Here is an 18,463-nt window from a genome sequence, read left to right as displayed (position 1 = left end):
CGGAAGTCCCAGAATGATGTTCGAGGAGGGGGTGTGAATGACATCAAAGGTTATAGTCTCGGAGTGAAAGTCGCTAGTCATGATGTTAAGGGGTATGGTTTGTAAGGAAATGATCGCGGGCTGCAAGGGTCATCCGTCAATGGCTTCAAGACCTACCGGTCGATCTTTGGGTACCAACGGTATTTTATTCTTGAAGGCGAACTTTTGGTCCACGAAGTTTCCTCCTGACCCCGAGTCCAGAAAGGCCTGTGTCTGTACTGTGAAGGTCTCACCGGATATGGAGATAGGTAGATAAAACCTCGTAGAGGGTTGAGGAGGGGGAAGAGTTGCAGTACCCAGCGTGATCCTCCTTATACTCACTGGGCTTTGGCGTTTCCCGGCTTCAGTGGACAGTTGAATACCAGGTGGCCGTTATTGCCACAGTAGAGGCATAGTCCCGCTCGTCTTCTTCGTTGCCTCTCGATAGGCGAAAGGCTAGTCCCTCCCAGCTGCATGGGTTCATCTAGGGCAGGAGTTGTGGAGAGTAGAGGCCCTATGGTAGACAAAGAAGACGATTGTATACCTCGGGGGTGTTTGTTTCTCTCCATCCTTCTCTCTTGGAGGCGTTGGTCCATCCGGATGCACAGGTCTATCAGGTTCTCAAGTCCAGCGGGACGATCCAGAGCTGCTAATTCATCCTTCAACCGTTCGGACAGGCCCTGCCAGAAGACTGCAGATAGAGCCACATCGTTCCAGCCGGTCTCGGCCGCCACCGTCCGGAAGTCCAGAGCATAACGAGCCACAGTACGGTCTCCCTGAGAAATATTAAGCAGAGTGGATGCAGCCGTAACCTTACGCCCTGGGGTGTCAAACACCTTTCTAAATTCGGTGATGAAGAGAGTAAGGTCAGAGGTCAAATCTGGGCGTTGCTCCCAGATAGGAGAAGCCCATGCCAGGGCGGCGTCAGTCAGCAGGGAGATTATGTATGCGACCTTAGTACGAGAAACCGGAAAGCGAGAGGGCATTAGTTCAAACTGTATGAAACACTGGTTCAGAAACCCCCGACAACCGCTGGGATCCCCTGCATAACGGTTGGGCGCAGGTAGTCGTGGTTCGGAGGTAGGTGTGATAAGTGCAGGAGTGGCTGCGAGTGGAACGGGGTTGGTGGTAGATACTGTTAGACGTCTAACTTGTTCAGTCAGGGTATCCACGTCTTGTTTAAGTTGGGAAACTAGTTGTTCTTTTAGTGTAAATGAGCCGGTAAGTTGCCGGAAGCATTCCTCATGGGTGTCTAAGCGTCGGGCCACCTCAGCGGCGTCCATGTTTGTTGGGCTGAGCATATTGTCACGCTGCGCTCACCACAAACAGGACGGAAGACCGCGGGGCTGAGGTGGGGATTGATAGGCACCGACCCACAACCACGCAGTCCTGTCCGGAATGCGTAGTCCTAGTCGTACCACGTCGTAGGGTTGGAGAGGTCAGGGTAGTCAGGGTACTTGCCGTGTTCCAGGGTTGGAGAGTCCGGGTAGGTAGAGTTTCGTAGTCAAGGTCCTGGGTAATAGAAGGTAGAGTAGTCGAGTAACGAAGCCGGGGTCAAAGTGCTGGAGAGTATAGAAATCCAAGTAACAGGCAGGGTCAAACAGGTCAGACAAAGTACAAGACAAAACTAGACAGCAGCGGTGAGCACAATGCATAAACAGGAGTTTATGCTCAGCAATGAAGGACAGGCAGAAGCAGGTATATATGTGGGAAGGGTCCAATTACCTTGCAGGGGTGTGTACTGGTCCACCAATGGTGTCAGAGAGACACTGATCAAAAACAGCTTGCAATTAGGCTTTCCTGATGCTAGGTCTGGTTGCCGGGCAACCCGCGCGCGTGCGCGATGCGCGTCGCGACGTGATGACGTCATGCGGTTTACTCAGCAAGTCTCCGCCTGTGGGAGGCTCCAGCAGCTCCCTCACGTTCTCCTGCTTCCTGGTTGCCGAGCAACCCGTGCGCGTGCGCGATGCGTCTCGCTGAGCTCCGCCATCATGCCGCTGCGCCTGCACTGCCCTGGCAGTGCGTGGGCGCATGACTCTGCCCCGTGGTGCTTCCCTGAGTCGGTCTCCGCGCGGATCAGAGGCAAGTGTGACAAGTACAAGCCGGGGCCTTGAACGTCGGAGTTGACGCGCTATCCTGACGACCAGGACTAAGTGCTACTCCAGATGATTATGAGTGCGAAGAAATCCCAGGACCAGGGATGCGAGCTATGTGTAGCACCGCCGCCATCATCAACGATCAAGTGGCCTTCTCAGAACTACGGGTTGCAGATTCCTTAGGATGCCAGTCGCATGCTATCCCAGCCGCCTACTGCAATCCAAAGGGGATGAACATAACTCACGACAAAGTAATACGGTGGAAAGATCTGGTAGACTACCAAATACGAGATCCCGTAATTAGTATTATTAGGCAAGCCATTGAAAAGAAGAACCCAGCACTCCTGAAGTATGCTCCCAGGGACTTGTTGGCTCTTCTCATGTGGGAGTCAGACAAATTTGAAATCAATAACTGCTTACTCAATCGGGTGGTGCAATACCACAACCACCCGGATAGACGACAACTAGTTCTACCTAGGAACTTGCAGTACATAGTGTTAAAGTCCCTACATGATGAACATGGACATCTCGGTGTGGAGAAGACATTTGGGTTGGTCCGAGACCGCTTTTTCTGGCCCAAGGTGTGAGAAGCCATAGAACACCACTGTTGCTGTTGTTCTCGGTTTATACAACGCAAGACACTGCCTCCAGAGCAGCGCCCATGGGCCATCTGAAGAGTTCTGGCCCAATGGACCTTGTGTTTATGGACTTTCTGTGCATTGAGCCCAATAGCCGAGGAATATGCAACGTGCTGGTCACGGACCATTACACCCGGTATGCTCACGCCTTCCCCACAAAAGACCAGAAAGCCATCACAGTAACAAAAATAATATGGGAGAAGTATTTTGTCCACTACGGTCTTCCGAACCGACTTCACTCAGACCAAGGTCGAGATTTTGAGAGCACTCTGATCCGGGAATTGCTCAAAATGCTGAACTTTGCTAAATCACAGACGACTCCTTACCATCCCGAAGGAGACTCTTTGCCAGAACGATTGATTCGGACCTTATTGGACAAGCTTGGAACTCTAAAGGGTGCTCAGAAGACTGTATGGAGTCAACACATGGAGGGCCTGGTCCACGCATACAATTGTACACACCACGAGTCAACTGGATTCTCCCCATACTTCCTTATGTTTGGACGAGAGGCGAGACTGCCAGTGGATGTACGTCTTTGAGTCTCGACGGATGGGATACACAATGCTACCCATTTCAAATATGTGCAAAGACTTAAGGACAGTTTGCAACAGGCTTACCAACAGGCTGAGAGGACGATACGACCATAAGGTAAAATATCGGGAGCTTCTCCAGGGGACGCTGTGTTGCTTTGCAATCTGGGAGTCCCAGGGAAACATAAATTGGCTGACCGTTGGAGAGATGGTATATATGAGGTAGAGTCACAGATGCCTGGCCTCCCGGTCTATCGCATCAAAGACACTGAAGGTCGGGTAAAGGTCTGGCATCGTAATCATCTTCTCCCCATTCCACAAGTGGGAGACGAGGAAGTAGATATACTGGCCACACCGCTGAACGGTGAGCCAGATTCGTCAGAGATTGGTCAAGAGACTGTACATAATCATACAAACGCTGAAACTCCTGAGGATCCTATGGAAAGGCCCTCTCAAAGGGACTCTCCCACTGAAGGGGCATCTCCCAGAGCAGCTACGGGTAAAGAGCTCCGTAGGTCAACGGCTACTAAGGTGGCTTCCTCGGGCAAGCCTTTGGATCCACAAAGCCTGTGCTTTATGCCAAACAGAGACTGTTCAGAGATATTTCTCCCCTCAAGGGAAGAGGCTGAGCCTCAGGACTGTACTTATTACTCCCCAGAGGGAGTTGCTGAAGAACAGCTCTGAAGGTGCCAAAGAGTTAGGTACCCTCCAAACCGGGTAACCTATGATCAAATTGGGGCACCCCACTATGAGGCTCAGCAGTGGTCTCGCAGCAAAATAAAATCAGTAATTGTAATGCTCACAGAATTGTGCAACATCGTTTAAAGCAATTTTATGCGTTAAGTTGATATGCATAAACTTGATATGCATTTTTATTATATAACTCATGTATATAGTTGTTCAAGTGGTATCGGCCCAAGTGGAGCCGTTGGCATTTCACCAGGGGGAGAATGTGGCATGGGTTCCCCAGGTGCCCCTCTGTTCCCTCACCTTCACGCACAGTTGCGCTTTCAAGGGAGGTGGGAACGGCTCGGCGGAGGCTCCGGTGGCTTCTTCCGTCGGCCGCCGCCATTTTCTTTCAGTTGCGCATGCGCGAGGCGTGCGCATGCGCAGTGAGGCGCGCGAGGTGAAATTCAGCACAGGAGGATCCGTAGGGGACTACAAGCCCCATGACACCTAGGGGCATACCACACATGATGCCAAAGAGCCAATGGTGTGGCCCGATCCCCCTGCACAAAGATATGGATACATTTCGCTCGCTGAGCCCACGCTAGGAGTCAGGACCAGGAAGAGCTAGGGGTAGGGGTAGGAGGTGAGTGCAGGGGTCTGTGACCCACTGCATTAGGCCAGCAGCCCCCTAGGCCCCAGTGAGGTCCTGAGCCATATTACCAGCTTGTTGTGCTATAGGGACAGGCCCTAGATAGAGACTCTGCCCCATTATCTGTTTGGTAGTCAGTTACACAGTGCTACGCAGCGCAGCCCTGCAAGGTGGGTTCTGGGCTCAGAATGCCACCAAAGACACAGAGACTTACGGTGATATTATCCACGCCGGAATTCATGGAGGACGACGTAGGACCGGACGGAATCCCTGTTGTAGTCTGCGGAACCTGAGCCCGGTGTCCCGGGCAGGTATCATTCTACAAGTGCACCAACACTGTACAGCAACGCAAAAATCATGCCTAAAGGGCGGTGGTATCACTTGGGGACACTTACGTGGTAGAGTGGCCAAGGGCCCTGTATAGTACACTTGGACACGGTGTGGGGGTACACGGTGGTTGGGAAGGACAATACTCTCAACGACAGCGAGTATTGTTAAGATCCATATAGAGTATAAGTATGCATATGTGCATGTGTTCAGTAAAGATCGTTCTGTTTATACCAGTGACTATTATTGTGTTGTGTCCTGTGAGGGACTCCTCCCGCTCCGTCGGGATCCCTCTCAGGTGGAGGCATTGCACCACGAGATGTTGTGATATATATATGTGCCCCAGGCTCTCCATGCAGAGGCTTAGGCCTCGGCCATGTTTACCGCTTGCTGGCGGAAGCGTGCTGAGGCACGCTCCCGCTCAGCACTGAGCCCCTACAGCCGCAATTAGAGCGGCTTTAGTTGGGGCTCACCTGCGCTTCCGGGCGCTTGCGGAAGCGCAGGTCTTAGGGGAATTTAAAATTTCCCCGCTTGCCGGCGCGACAGGCCGGTCACGTGAGCGGTTCGCCAAATGAGGGCAAACCAGCTCCATGAAGTCACTGGCCGGCCCCCGGCCAGTGACGCGCCCGCCCCCGGCCCGCCCACTGACGGCCCGCTGATAGCGCGTGCGGTAAGCAACCGCAAGGCCAGGGAAAGCACCCGCTTTCCCTGCGCCTCAGCACGCCAGCAGGGAGCATGGCCGAGGCCTTGGGCTCCTGAGGGCCACACACGTAAATACAGCATTAATAGCGTCTGTATTCACAGGGAATACCCGTTACATAGAATTAGTCACCCTTGTGAGCTGTGGAGGGAGGGGTTAGAACCGCCTAATCATGCTTCACCAGCTTTCTAAATGGAAGAGGACAGAACTTTTCCTGTCACATTTCTTTATTTAAAATTAATTATTAGTTGTAGTTTAAAAATTTTTTTTATATATATATGTAGAGGTATCAGTACCGTGTTAGCCGAGCTTTAATAATCAAAAATGAATAGACAATACCGTTCTGTGGCTAACGAAATGCTTTTACTTGTGCTAGCTTTTGAGATACAGTGATCTCTTCTTCCGGCGATGTTACATTGAATAAAGCAGGCAAGGGGTTTACTCAAAAATAGTGCACCTTGGAATGTGAGCAGAGCCCATCCCTCCCTCCTGTGTAGTGTGCGGATATATATATATATATATATATATATATATATATATATATATATATATATATATATATATATATATATATATATATATATATTGAGGTTCAATCACCTCTTTCCCTGCAAAACCTCACTAAATATACAATATCATTCTATCATTCAAAAAATATATCACTGTGTTACTTTAAGAAAGCAAGGAGCATGTTTTTATAATTTTAGCTTGTTGGACAACAAAGGTCATGCCCGTGCTAATTTTATTATGCAATGTACACATAAAAGGGAGAAGGAGCGGCTCAGTGAGTAAAGACATTGACTGGCACAGAGTTTGAAGCAGGTTAACCTGGTTCAATTCCCAATGTCGGCTCCTTGTGACATTTGGGCAAGTCACTTTATCTCCCTGTGCCTCAGGTACCAAAAACATAGATTGTAAGCTCCACAGGGCAGGGACTTGTGCCTGCAAAATGTCTCTGTAAAGCGCTACGTAAAACTAGCAGCGCTATACAAGAACATGCTAAAAAAACAAACAATTGTGGTAGAAATAGTCAAAAACGCAACCATTCTTCAGCCTTAGGGCCTCATGCAGAGAGCAGCGCTATTTCAAATCTCGCCATTTTTTGGGGAAATTCGCGCAGAAAACTGCCGAAAATGGCGAGTTACGGAAAACGCGCCATTTTTTTTTTTCGTTTTCAAAATCTAGCCGCGCGGCTGGCGAGAACCTACATCTCGCCAGTTTTAAAAATATCCTAATGCAGAGAGCCGCGAACGGCATCTAGCGGCTGTTCGCGCCAAGAAAATGGCGCGATTTGCTAGTATTTGCCTCGCCAAGAAAAGTTGGCAATTACATGGAGCTCGCCGCCTATAGGAAAGGGGAAAAAAAATGCGCGATTTTTTTTTAACACATTTCTGCAGCGCGCATCTCTCCAATTCTAACTCGCCACACGCATTAATGCCAAACATTGCAGAATTCGCACATTTCTGCATATGGAGAATAAAACTCTCCAAAAAAGCTACTTTTTATTAAACTCTCCAATTTTTAAATTCGCTGCTCTCTGCATGATGCCCTTAATATTATATTATCTGGTCACATTTGTAAAACTTTTGAATGCTAGTTTATATGCTATTTATAGTATGCTATAACACATCCTACTTTCTACATTCACATGTAGAGTAAATAGAAAGTTCTGCTAGCAATAAGTAGAACTAAGATCCAGGGTTTAGTGTAATTAGAAAGTGACATAAACATGTCATTTCCCATATGAAATCTTTCAGACTGCCATTTATCTGTTTAAAGAAACTTTGTGGTTTAATTGCTCTGCAGTTTGAGTGATTTGATCAATATTTGCATTTCACTCTTCACTTTTTTTCCCCCTAGTGTACCATAACCAGTCATAAAAGAGAGCTTAGATTATTTATAAACCAATAAAACCCATGCAGTTTTTTTTAATTGGCGCTTGAAGATCCATAAATGCTAATTATACTTAGAAGAAGCTGCCTTAGACATGGCAGATGGAAAATTGCTGGTGCACACAATGTACAGTAAATGTAAAATAAGTATTATTTATTTTAAGATGTTACCTCACAGCTGATAATATATATTATATTCATGAAAAGTGAGTACCATCCTGAATAAGAATGTTATGGACACCACGATGAGGTTATTGATTAGTGTGGGACACCCCATCTTCTCTGAACCTTAGGGGATATTTGTCTTATTGCTAGTAACTTCTAAGGATTGGATGCACATGTATATGTCTTTATGGATTTACCTCATTATGGAGTGCACTGTTTATGTACAAATGACGTGCAGGATCTAATTGCTTGAGCACCCTAATACACATTTCTTACGATAATATATTAGCCTATTTTAGTCAACAAACAATAAAATGGCAAAGGTGTAGTTACCTTTATATCAATAGACAAAGTTATAGGGTCTTATATACAATGCAGTAATACTTTCCCCCTTTAAAAAAAAAATGGACTTATACAGTATATACTGTAAATACAGCTCAACACCGTTATAACGCGATCCGTTACAATGCGAATCCGCTTATAACGCGATGCAAGCATGGCTCCCAATTTTTATATTTATGAGTACTTTACAATTCGATTATTGGTATCTTAAATACTTTATTGTACAATGCATACAATTGTGCATTATTTCTAATGCGATCCGCTTATAGCGCGATGTGACTCGTTGGACCCCAAGCACAGCGTTATAAGGGGGTTGAGCTGTACACATATAATATATATTGTGTTCTTGCTTTGCTCAACTAAAACCTAATGTTTTCGTGAAAACACAGGGGTAAAATCTACTCTGGATAAATACAATTGTTATATGCCTACAGTATACAGTACATTATTTTCCTTTGGAGTTTCCAAAATCCACTGTTTTTAAGTAAAAAACGCTCTTGCTTTATTCATTGTAACACCACCGGAAGAAGAGATCAGTGTATCTCAAAAGCTCGCACAAATAAAAGCATTTAGTTAGCCACAGAACGGTTTCGTCTATTCGTTTTTCATTGTTAAGCTCGGCTAACACGGTACAGATTCATCTACATTTATATATATATATATATATATATACAGTTTTATATACAGTGTATATATATATATATATATATATATATATATATAAATATACAAAATGTTCCTGCCACCACAGTCTCCATGGAACGTAAATTCCACATATTAATTGTCCTTACTGTAAAGAACCCTTTCCTTTGCTGCTAGTGAAATCATAATAGGATGTCCCTGTGTCATTTGTGTTATCTTTGGGATGAAAAGTTCCATTGAAAGTTAATTGTATTGACCAATACAGTTATAATTAGTAAACATATCTATCCAGTTCCCGAATGCCTTTTGAAGGAGACGTATCCAATTCTTTGCTCCATATTTGGATGTAGTGTTACTAAGGATTTGTACAAGAGCAACATTATGCTCTGTTCCTTCAATACCGTTTTTTATGCATGATAGTATTCAGGTCGTCTTTGCAGATATTGTCCTACAATGAGCACTATTGCTAAGCCTGCTGTATAGACAAAAATGCACCCAGGATTAATTAACAAAAATTAAATCTGAAAATTACGTAAATTTCATATTAATATATGAAAAATAGAAAAGCCATGTTTTGAACAGTAAATATATAACGTATTTAAAAAGGCCTGAGAAAGGTACAGTACATAACATTTTACTTTTCCCAAACACAAGCTGTGAAAGTTTAACTGGGTCACTTTAGTCACCAGTGAGTAATGTTCTAAAGCCTTTTATACTGGTCACAACTATAAGACAATTTCTGTCAACTAGCAGCTTACTAAATCACATTGAGGGAACAAAAATCACAGGTTAACTGACACTGACTTGAATGGCAGTAAACATATAATGTTTCATCTGTAACAGTTATATTATATATTACTTATTATTTTAATATACATAAATATTGTTTTAATCTACAAAAGAACATATTTTAGATTGGAAATGTTGAAAGATATCGTACAATGTAAACCAAACCCTTGTAACTATGCATTTCTCTGATTTATTCTTTTCAGCCATTAAGTTTTGAGAGCAAGAAAAGCTACACGTTGAAAATTGAGGGTGCAAATCCGCACTTAGAAGTACGCTTTCTGAATCTCGGTCCCTTTCGTGATACCACATCTGTGCACATTAGCGTGGAAGATGTTGATGAACCTCCAGTGTTTGAGTCCAGTTTTTATTTTGTAGAAGTTTCGGAAGATGTGGACATTGGGACCACAATACAGATTGTTTCTGCCAAGGACCCCGATGTCACCAACAACTCAGTCAGGCAGGTTATCATAGTCATGAATACTCTCGTTGGTTTGGTTACAGATGTAGTCATTGTGTTATAGGAAAAAATGGTAATAAGTTATGGACATATATGTGAACATGTGTTTCATACCTTTCAGGTGAAATCCTCAGGTAATCTAACATTACCAAGAGTTTTGTATCGCTGTTTAGCATAATACAAATAGAAAAATATTCAATATTTAGTGAGTAAGTGCTTCAACTGAATTTTGGTATTTGGTAATCAAAGTGGTATGCTACCACTTGGTGCATTCATTGATTATTCCTGTCTTATTAACATTTGTAGTTACAAATTGAGCCAATTTACAATATTACATACTCAATGTAGTCTGTAAATTATGCTAATGCAGAATACATCACTTGCTCTTTGCTACTGATGCAGCGGCCGTTATTCGAACACTTCACGCGGTGTGTAGATCGGAAATACCCATTGGATGCCGCGCAATTTGATCTAATCGTGCCGAGTTAAACACGCAGTTTGATTATCGTTTTGTCCGGATTATAAAATGGCATTTTAGCGTGTTCTGCAATACCGTCGAGAAACTCAAGTGGGCAATCGCGAGTTGTTCATCAAAATCCAATAGCAATTCTATGTCACGATTAACATGTTGGCTGAAATCGCTGAGCTGCCTGCCACGCATGCGCAAATTCCAAAGCCCTTCTACTGTAAGCTGTCACATTTCATTCATGTCTGCGATACTGTAGTCCAGTAGAATCAAATAATTAATAATAGACTTCACGCTTATTGTTTTCTACATGACTTTCCTTGGTTAAGGTGAACTGCTTATAAAAAAAAATTCTAAATGCCTTTCCAACCAACCATTATACTGTATGTTTTGATACTTTACTGTACGAAGTGATTTTTTTTTGAGGGGTGGGTGCCAGCAGATACTGTATGATTAAAGAAAAAAACATGTGCTGTATTACAGTAACATGTTCGCAAATCCGGTCATCCCGTCAGCAGGTATTACTGTATAGCTGATTCATAATGCTGCAGCCCATTAACAGAGTGAACCAGGGTTTGATTCTTGCCTCAGATGTTTTGTTTTTTTCAGATGTTTTTTTTATTTTTTATTTTATTTTCATTTTATTTCCACTTTAGTGCAAATAGTCCAGCGGCTTTATACAGTACACTCGAGTGCGAACAGCAAAGCAGCTATGGGTTTTTTTATTTGGGGGTGTGGGGAGCAAAACATTAAGATGACCTGTTGAGAATATGTCTTTGAACTACAGCTTGGAACTTCATTCAGCTAGCACAGCTCGCACCCCCTCCCCCCCCTGCACACACACGGCTAAAGGATTTCAACCTCTTATCAACACCTCTGACAAAGCATCCATTTTCAAATGCTTTGCTTTGTGGTTGCATTAATCTTCCCGAGCCTGCTCTCACCGTTCTGCGCCTGCGTGTAATTCTCTTTGGTTGGGACCTGGGACCTTCTTCATTATTAATGTGCATTCATTTGTAAGTTAGTTCAAGTTTTAAAAATATATACTGTACTGTATGCCGTGTATTTTTTATTTTTTTTGGTTATCGCCATGGCTTGCATAGCAAGTATGGATATTCTGAGATTCAAGTTTTACAAATGCAGTATATATTTTGGGGGTTATCACCATGGGCTTACATACTGTAGCAATTATGGATATTATGAGAATCAAACAGTACTGTTGCTTTTTAATTCCACACTAGTCGTGTACGTTCTTTCAGAGGTGGGTGGCATACTGTAGTACTGGATTTTTTTATTTGGGGGTGTGGGGAGCAAAACATTATGATGACCTGTTGAGATTATGTCTTTGAACTACAACTTGGAACTTCATACAGCTAGCACAGCTCGCACAGCTCGCACCTTATCCCCCCACCCCCCGCACACACACGGCTTAAGGATTTCAACCTCTTATCAACACCTCTGACAAACCATGCCACGCATGCGCGCCATAAGCCCTTCAAAGCTTTTCTATTGTGCTGTGCCAAGTCATCTTGGAGTTCACCGCTTATCAACAACACAACACCCCCCCCACAGAGCTGTTAATAAGATTACCACTAGTAATAAGATTAACATGTTGTGTGAGATACAGTCCTAGCTAAGAAAGCCCTTCTAAAACTGCTATTGTACAGTACTGTAACAAAACAAGTCAACTTGAAGTTCAAAGCTTATCAACAACACAACAACAGAGCCCTCCAACAGAGCCATTAACGTAAATGTACTGTTGAGTGATTATCATGAGCTGGGCAGAAGACATGTTGGATAATCCTTAATGCAGGAAAAAAGTATTTTTCTACAGCATTTTATAGCATTATTAACAGAAATGATTGATTAAACAATAAAAATTATAATAATTTTTATAAAGCATTTTTTGTTTTTATATATATTTTTTCATAAACTAATGTGAAGTGCAATGTATTGTTTGTTGAACTGTTCATAAGAATTTCAGGTCTGCAAGAGGGGTTTAAAAAATAGATTTAATTTTTTAATGCATAATACAGTACAAAAATACAATACAGTAGCACTTGTCGTTCTCTTCGTTATGGCATTCCGAGATGGGGAGAGAGGGAGCTGCAGCTCTGAAAATACAGTATTTCAAAAGATTTTTTTAAATACATTTTTTTTGGCAAACACGAATTTCTATACAGTAAGAGAGGTGGGAGAGGTGGGAGAGGGGGAGTTTGTGTAAGATACAGGCTGGTTTGTACATGAACACCGTACTATTATCTTACACACACCCCCACCCTTCCTTGCTTGTGGCAGTTCTGAAAATGAAAAGAAACAATAAATGCAGACATGGTTATTTTTAGGGCCATACTTACCTATATCATACTTACCTGTGCCTTATTACTTTCCCGAGGCCTTGCCATTATGTTGTAGAACAATAGGCAGCCCCCAATTTTAAGATCACATATTGCATCAGTGCTTTTTCACGTTTTTCACTCACATGAGGTGTACACAGGTGGATCGCTCCCTTCCAACTCCAAACCAGAAGTAGAACAATAGGCAACACAGTCACAATATGATCAATATATTTATTACATCTGGCTACGGTGAATATATTGTTCCAGAAATTCAGTATCCCCTTTTCCAATTCTTCCTTTTTGGACGGTTTCCACACTTTTCTGATATAATCCTTCAACTCATGCCATACCATTTCGATGGGATTAAAATCTGGTGATTTGTAATACAGTAGGAGGGGAGAAAAAAGGTGAATTACGTAAGGAGATATACAGTAAACTATGTAGAACAATGAGAAAAGGTTACCCAACTTACTCCGCTGGCGTCTTAACCCAGTTGATACCGCTGGCAAGAATGTGAGCCGTCGACGCTGTGTGTTTCGGATCATTGTCCTGGAAGAATCAGTGACCAGATGGGAAATCATTCTTTATGTATTCAACAACATGTGTAATTATGTGATCTTGGAAGAACGCTTTATTCATGATTTCTGGAAACAAGGAAAAAAATGTAACATTAGGGAACAAAATACTGAATACAGTACAGCTGTCCAGTGCGTAAGGCCACAGCATGTGGATTTGTGCATTATTTTACCCTCAAAGATAACGATGCATCCTGGTCCTTGTCTAGAGATGGCACCCCACACATGCATCTTCCCTGGGTGCTTGGGACGCGACATCAGAGATAGGCGTCCTTTTTTGTAGAATCCAAAACGGGCAAACCTCTCAAGCGCTACAGTTGTCTCGTCTGTAAACATGACATCATTGAAAGTCTCGCCACTTTCAATCCATACCTGTTCCTGGTCCACTCTTTTTATTTTATTGGCTTCCCTTATCATAGGATACGCTCTGTAATGACAAGGAAAAATGTTAGAGCCACAAAATGCTGGACATACAGTACAGTATGATACTGTATTAGGAGGAAGCCTAACATAAAAAAAAGAGGGCATGGGTGACGTACTGTATACTGTACTTACTTAAAACGCCCATATTTCCATCCCAATTTCCGTCTCATCAACTGGTCTGGAGCAAGTCAAGCTAGATGGTCACTTTTTTTCCCCCGCTTTAATTATATAATTTCGTTTATACCAGGATCTAAAAATTTGAAGGCCGACGCACTTTCCCGCCAGTTCAGTATCGAGGATAAGCCAGAGGTTAAACTGGAGACCATCCTTCCTGCTAAATGTATTCTTGCTGCTAATACCTTCAACGTGCTGGATAAAATTCTTGAAGATCAGGCCAACATCCCGGAGGGTCTAGAGATTCCTGATGGTCGCCTCTTCGATGCACCTCGCTTCCGCAGGAGGATTCTGGAATGGGGTCACTCTGTTAGATCCGCCGGACACCCAGGGGCCAAGTGGACAGCCGACCTTATTACTCGAACGTTTTGGTGGCCAAGGATTAATTCAGATGTTGAAGAATTCGTCAAGGCTTGTCTGACTTGTTCCCGCAACAAGACACCCTGTAACAGACCCCAAGGATTTCTACACCCCCTTCCCATTCCCGATCGCCCATGGAACCATTTGGCTATGGACTTTATTGTAGAGTTACCCGTCTCCAACGGTATGAATACCATTCTTGTAATCATCGACCGATTTTCGAAGCAATCTCACTTTTTTCCTCTCAAAGGTTTACCGAACTCTTCTTCCCTTGCTGATATTTTTGTCCAAGAGGTCTTTCGCCTTCATGGTGTTCCATTAACCATCGTGTCTGATTGGGGTCCCCAATTTATTTCCAAATTCTGGCGTGCGTTTTACCATCTCCCTTCATTTTTCCTCCAGGTATCACCCACATTCTAATGGGCAGATGGGGAGAACCAACCAGACGCTGGAGCAGTAATTACGCTGTTTCATTGCGGATACACAGGACGATTGGGTGGACCTCCTGCCCTGGGCTGAATTCGCTCACAATTCCCTACGGAATGAATCCACTCAAAATTCACCATTCTTCATCAACTTTGGGTCCCATCCATCCCGACTCCCTATCGACACCTCACCCTCCGATGTTCCAGCGGCTGATGAACGGATCTTGTCCTTACAAAGATCCTGGAGAGGAATCCAGGAGAACCTTAAGACGGCCATCTCTAGACAGAAACATCAGGCCGATCGCCACCGCCGTGGGACTCCTGAATTTAAACCTGGGGACAAGGTATGGCTTTCATCGAAGAACATTCGACTCAAAGTGCCTACCCTCAAGCTAGCACCCAGATACCTGGGGCCCTATCCCATTGTGGAGAAGATCAATCCGGTAGCTTTCCGCCTTCAACTTCCACCCGCGATGAAGATTCCCTCGGTCTTCCATGTATCTCTCCTCAAACCTTGCATTTCAGAGTACCCGTTTCCCAGATCCTTCATCCTCAGCTCCAGGTGCCACGCACCTTCACACGCAGGTGCACTACTCCCCTACCTGCCCTTATGGCCGCTGATGGAGCCCAGCACTCGCGCGCTCCCACGCGCACTCCCGTTTCTTCCACGCATGCGCGTGGCTCCTCCTCCCGCCGGATGGCGTCCTCGGGCGGTCGCATGTGGGCTGGGGTAACAGTGGGAGTTCCCACCTCCGGATCATGGGGCACACTCCCTGTGCACGGCGCACGCACATGACGCGCACGCCACGCACCCAAGCTCCGTGGCAACAGGCACTGATTGCCTCAGCACTCTCACCTGGCTTCCTTACCATAGCCTATCACTGGCTCCGCACGAACATGCCCCGGTTCCGCCTCTTGCTCCTATTGGGCTGTCTTACCTATTTTAGGCTCAGCAGTGCCACTGGCACATTGGCTGAGCATAAGCTTCCTGTTCCTGTGCTTACCTCTCTTGTCTCCAAGATATCCTGCCTTGTCTTGTTTGATCTCCCGTGTACCGACCTTGGCTTGCCTTTGGACCACCGCCTCTCTGGAACCCCGACCTTGGCTATCCTCGACCCTCCCCAACTCTCCAACCTGAACTCGGCTCTCGGACCTCGACTATTCTACCTTCTCCAGCACCGACCCCAGCGACTAGTACCTCCAATGTTCCGTACTTCCTTACCCTCAACTCGGCAAGTATTCACTACTCCTCTACCCTCCCTGCTCCTGACCCGGAGCGAGCAACTACGCACACTCCAGATCAGATTCCCGTGCCTGTCGGTGGTGTTTACTCTATTCCCACCTCAGTACCGAGGGTCTCGTCTAGTTTGTGGTGGGCACAGCGTGACAATAATAAACTCCAGTTTGTTTGGCATCACCTAATGGATTTGTATTATTTATCCAATGGATAGATTTTGATGGGATAGAGAGCTTTGAAGGAAGATCAACTTCAAGGGTAGAAAATTATTTTTCTTTAGCAATTCTTCACAGTTGAAGATGAGTCTTTCATGTTTGTCTTTATCGTGGGTGTGATGGAGGCTAATGAGGCCAATCTGGGTTCAACAAACTCTGACACAGACTGGGCAAATTGTTACCGAATGGGTGTTCCTGGGCTGTCAGTGATACACTATTTATTTGCACCTTCTTTTCCCCTTGCTGTTGTTGTCAAAGGGTTCCAATGTGCTGAGATCCTTGCAGTAGACCTTTCCTCCCCCTGGGGCAGTTCTGGACAATATTCTTTATGTGTCTGTGTTGCAGTTTTTCATGTTGACTTTCAGAACATCCTTGAAGCCGTCCTTCCTTTGCCCTCCTCTTGAGTGTACACCATGACTAAGCTGGAAGAATAACACTTGTTTCAAGATTCTGGAATCAGTCATCTGTATGATGTAGCCAGACAGCTAAATTAATGTCAGATGATCATTGATGTTCGTGGTATTTGCTTGCAAGAGGGCCCTAATGTTGGAGTGTCTGTATTCCAACTGCAAGCAATGGATCTTCCACAGGAAGCATTGATGGTACTTCTCTAGCGACTTAAGAGGTCCATGTCTCATCTCCATACAATAGGATGGGGATTACAACTGCTTAATATTCAATGACCATGGTACTGGATCATTGTCACGGGAGACCAATGCTTTTAACACAAAAATACCCGGATCCTTTGATTTAGCAAAACGTGAGATAAAATAAATTGTGATTTATTAACACGAGAATCACACAAGGCTTGATATACAAAATAACACGAATAAACACTTACTGGAAAGGGGCAAAAACAAAATACAATGTTTCCGGAATGAACTTCACCAAAATAAAGTCTCTAGGCACCAATTCCCAGGAGCAGGGTTGGTGGGAGAATAGAGTCGCGAAACACTCTTTGGCTAGTGACGCTGCCTGCAACCACTCTTACTCCGCCGAAGGTGATCTTTTCGTTCTGCCCTTGCAGGATTCGTTCGCAAATCCTTAGATCTAACGAAATGTTGAAGCAGGGTACAAATCTTAGTTACGATGAAATAGTTTTTATACCGTACGATGTATCTTAGATGATTCTCCTTACATGATGGAACATGCCCGATTGGCTGCACGGACTTTTAAAAGCACCAAAGTCCTATCGGCATAATGTGCAGCCAATCCCTGCTTGGGAACAATGCATCCCACCTATTGGCAAGGTTCGCCCATACTTCGTGGAGCTGGGCAGAGGCTTCAAAGTATGCTACGGTCATGCTAGGAAAGTCTGAGGGTTAGAGAAACAGGCAAGGGAAACAGGGACCGGGAAGGTACCCTATATCCTTGTTCTCTACTGACCCTGATGTCCAAATTATCATTGCAGAGGACAGATCAATTCCTGTCAAAGATAGAACTAGAGATAAATACCAATAAGGTGAATTAACACCACATTGGTAATCATAGTATGCACAGTGACTGTACAATAAACCATATGAGTAGATGGCTACCTGGTGTCAATGGCAATCCCTGCTTGCTGGCATCCCTCGAAATGCAAAAACACAAAAATTCTTTATTGTCAACATTTACAGTTTATGCAAGTACAGCAGTTAGGCTCAAGTGCTGACACTCTTGAACCCCAAAACATGGATCAGAGGTAACCAAACTGGCTTAACCTTTATTTAAGAGCCTGGATACCTCCTCATCATCTCCCCCTCCCCCCCTTAAGATGAAGACTCTGTGGCAGTCACCTAGTCCAGTGGCTCTGCAAGCCTGGCAATTCTTGAGGCTTTTGGCTCGCTAGGGTTGTCCTGTCAGGAGAGTCCATATACATTACCATGTTCACTGCCTTTCTTATGCTGGATGGTAATGTCAAATTCTTGCAGGGCAAGACTCAAAGAGGTAGCTTGCCATTTTCCCCCGACACCCTCTGTAGCCAACTTAATGGGTTGTGATCAGTAATCACAGTAAATGTCCTGACATAGAAATAGGGCTGTGAGCTCTTCAAAGCCCATACTATGGCCAGGCATTCCTTCTCAATTGTGGCATAAGCCACTTCCCTGGGTAGCAGTTTCCTACTCAGGTGCATAATGGGGTGTTTACCCCTTCCTTGCCCAGCTGGCTGAGTACAGCACTGATACCATAGTCAGAGGCATTGGTCTACACAAGGAAACTATTTGTGTAATCAGGTGCAGCCAGGATAGGAGCACTAGCCAGTGCGGTCTTCAATCCCTGAAACAATTGTTCACAGGCAGGAGGCCAGGCTACCAGATCCCAGAGTCGTTTCTGAGTCAAGTAAGTCAGGGGTTTA

The 18,463-nt window shown here is 44.6% G+C and overlaps 1 protein-coding gene across 1 annotated transcript in view; it reads left to right on the top strand.

Moving 5' to 3' along the window:
* Positions 1 to 18,463, top strand: part of CDH20 (cadherin 20) — a 107,079-nt gene that overhangs the window by 62,226 nt on the left and 26,390 nt on the right. The window contains exon 7 of the mRNA XM_075585889.1: positions 9,661 to 9,914. Coding sequence (XP_075442004.1) covers positions 9,661 to 9,914 — 254 coding nt within the window. The remainder of the gene's footprint in view (positions 1 to 9,660; positions 9,915 to 18,463) is intronic.

Source organism: Ascaphus truei, chromosome 2, assembly GCF_040206685.1.
Source record: "Ascaphus truei isolate aAscTru1 chromosome 2, aAscTru1.hap1, whole genome shotgun sequence".
NCBI classification, from domain to species: Eukaryota; Metazoa; Chordata; class Amphibia; order Anura; family Ascaphidae; genus Ascaphus; species Ascaphus truei.
The sequence above is the reverse complement of the archived record's forward strand: the minus strand, read 5'-3'. Positions and strand labels throughout refer to the sequence as shown.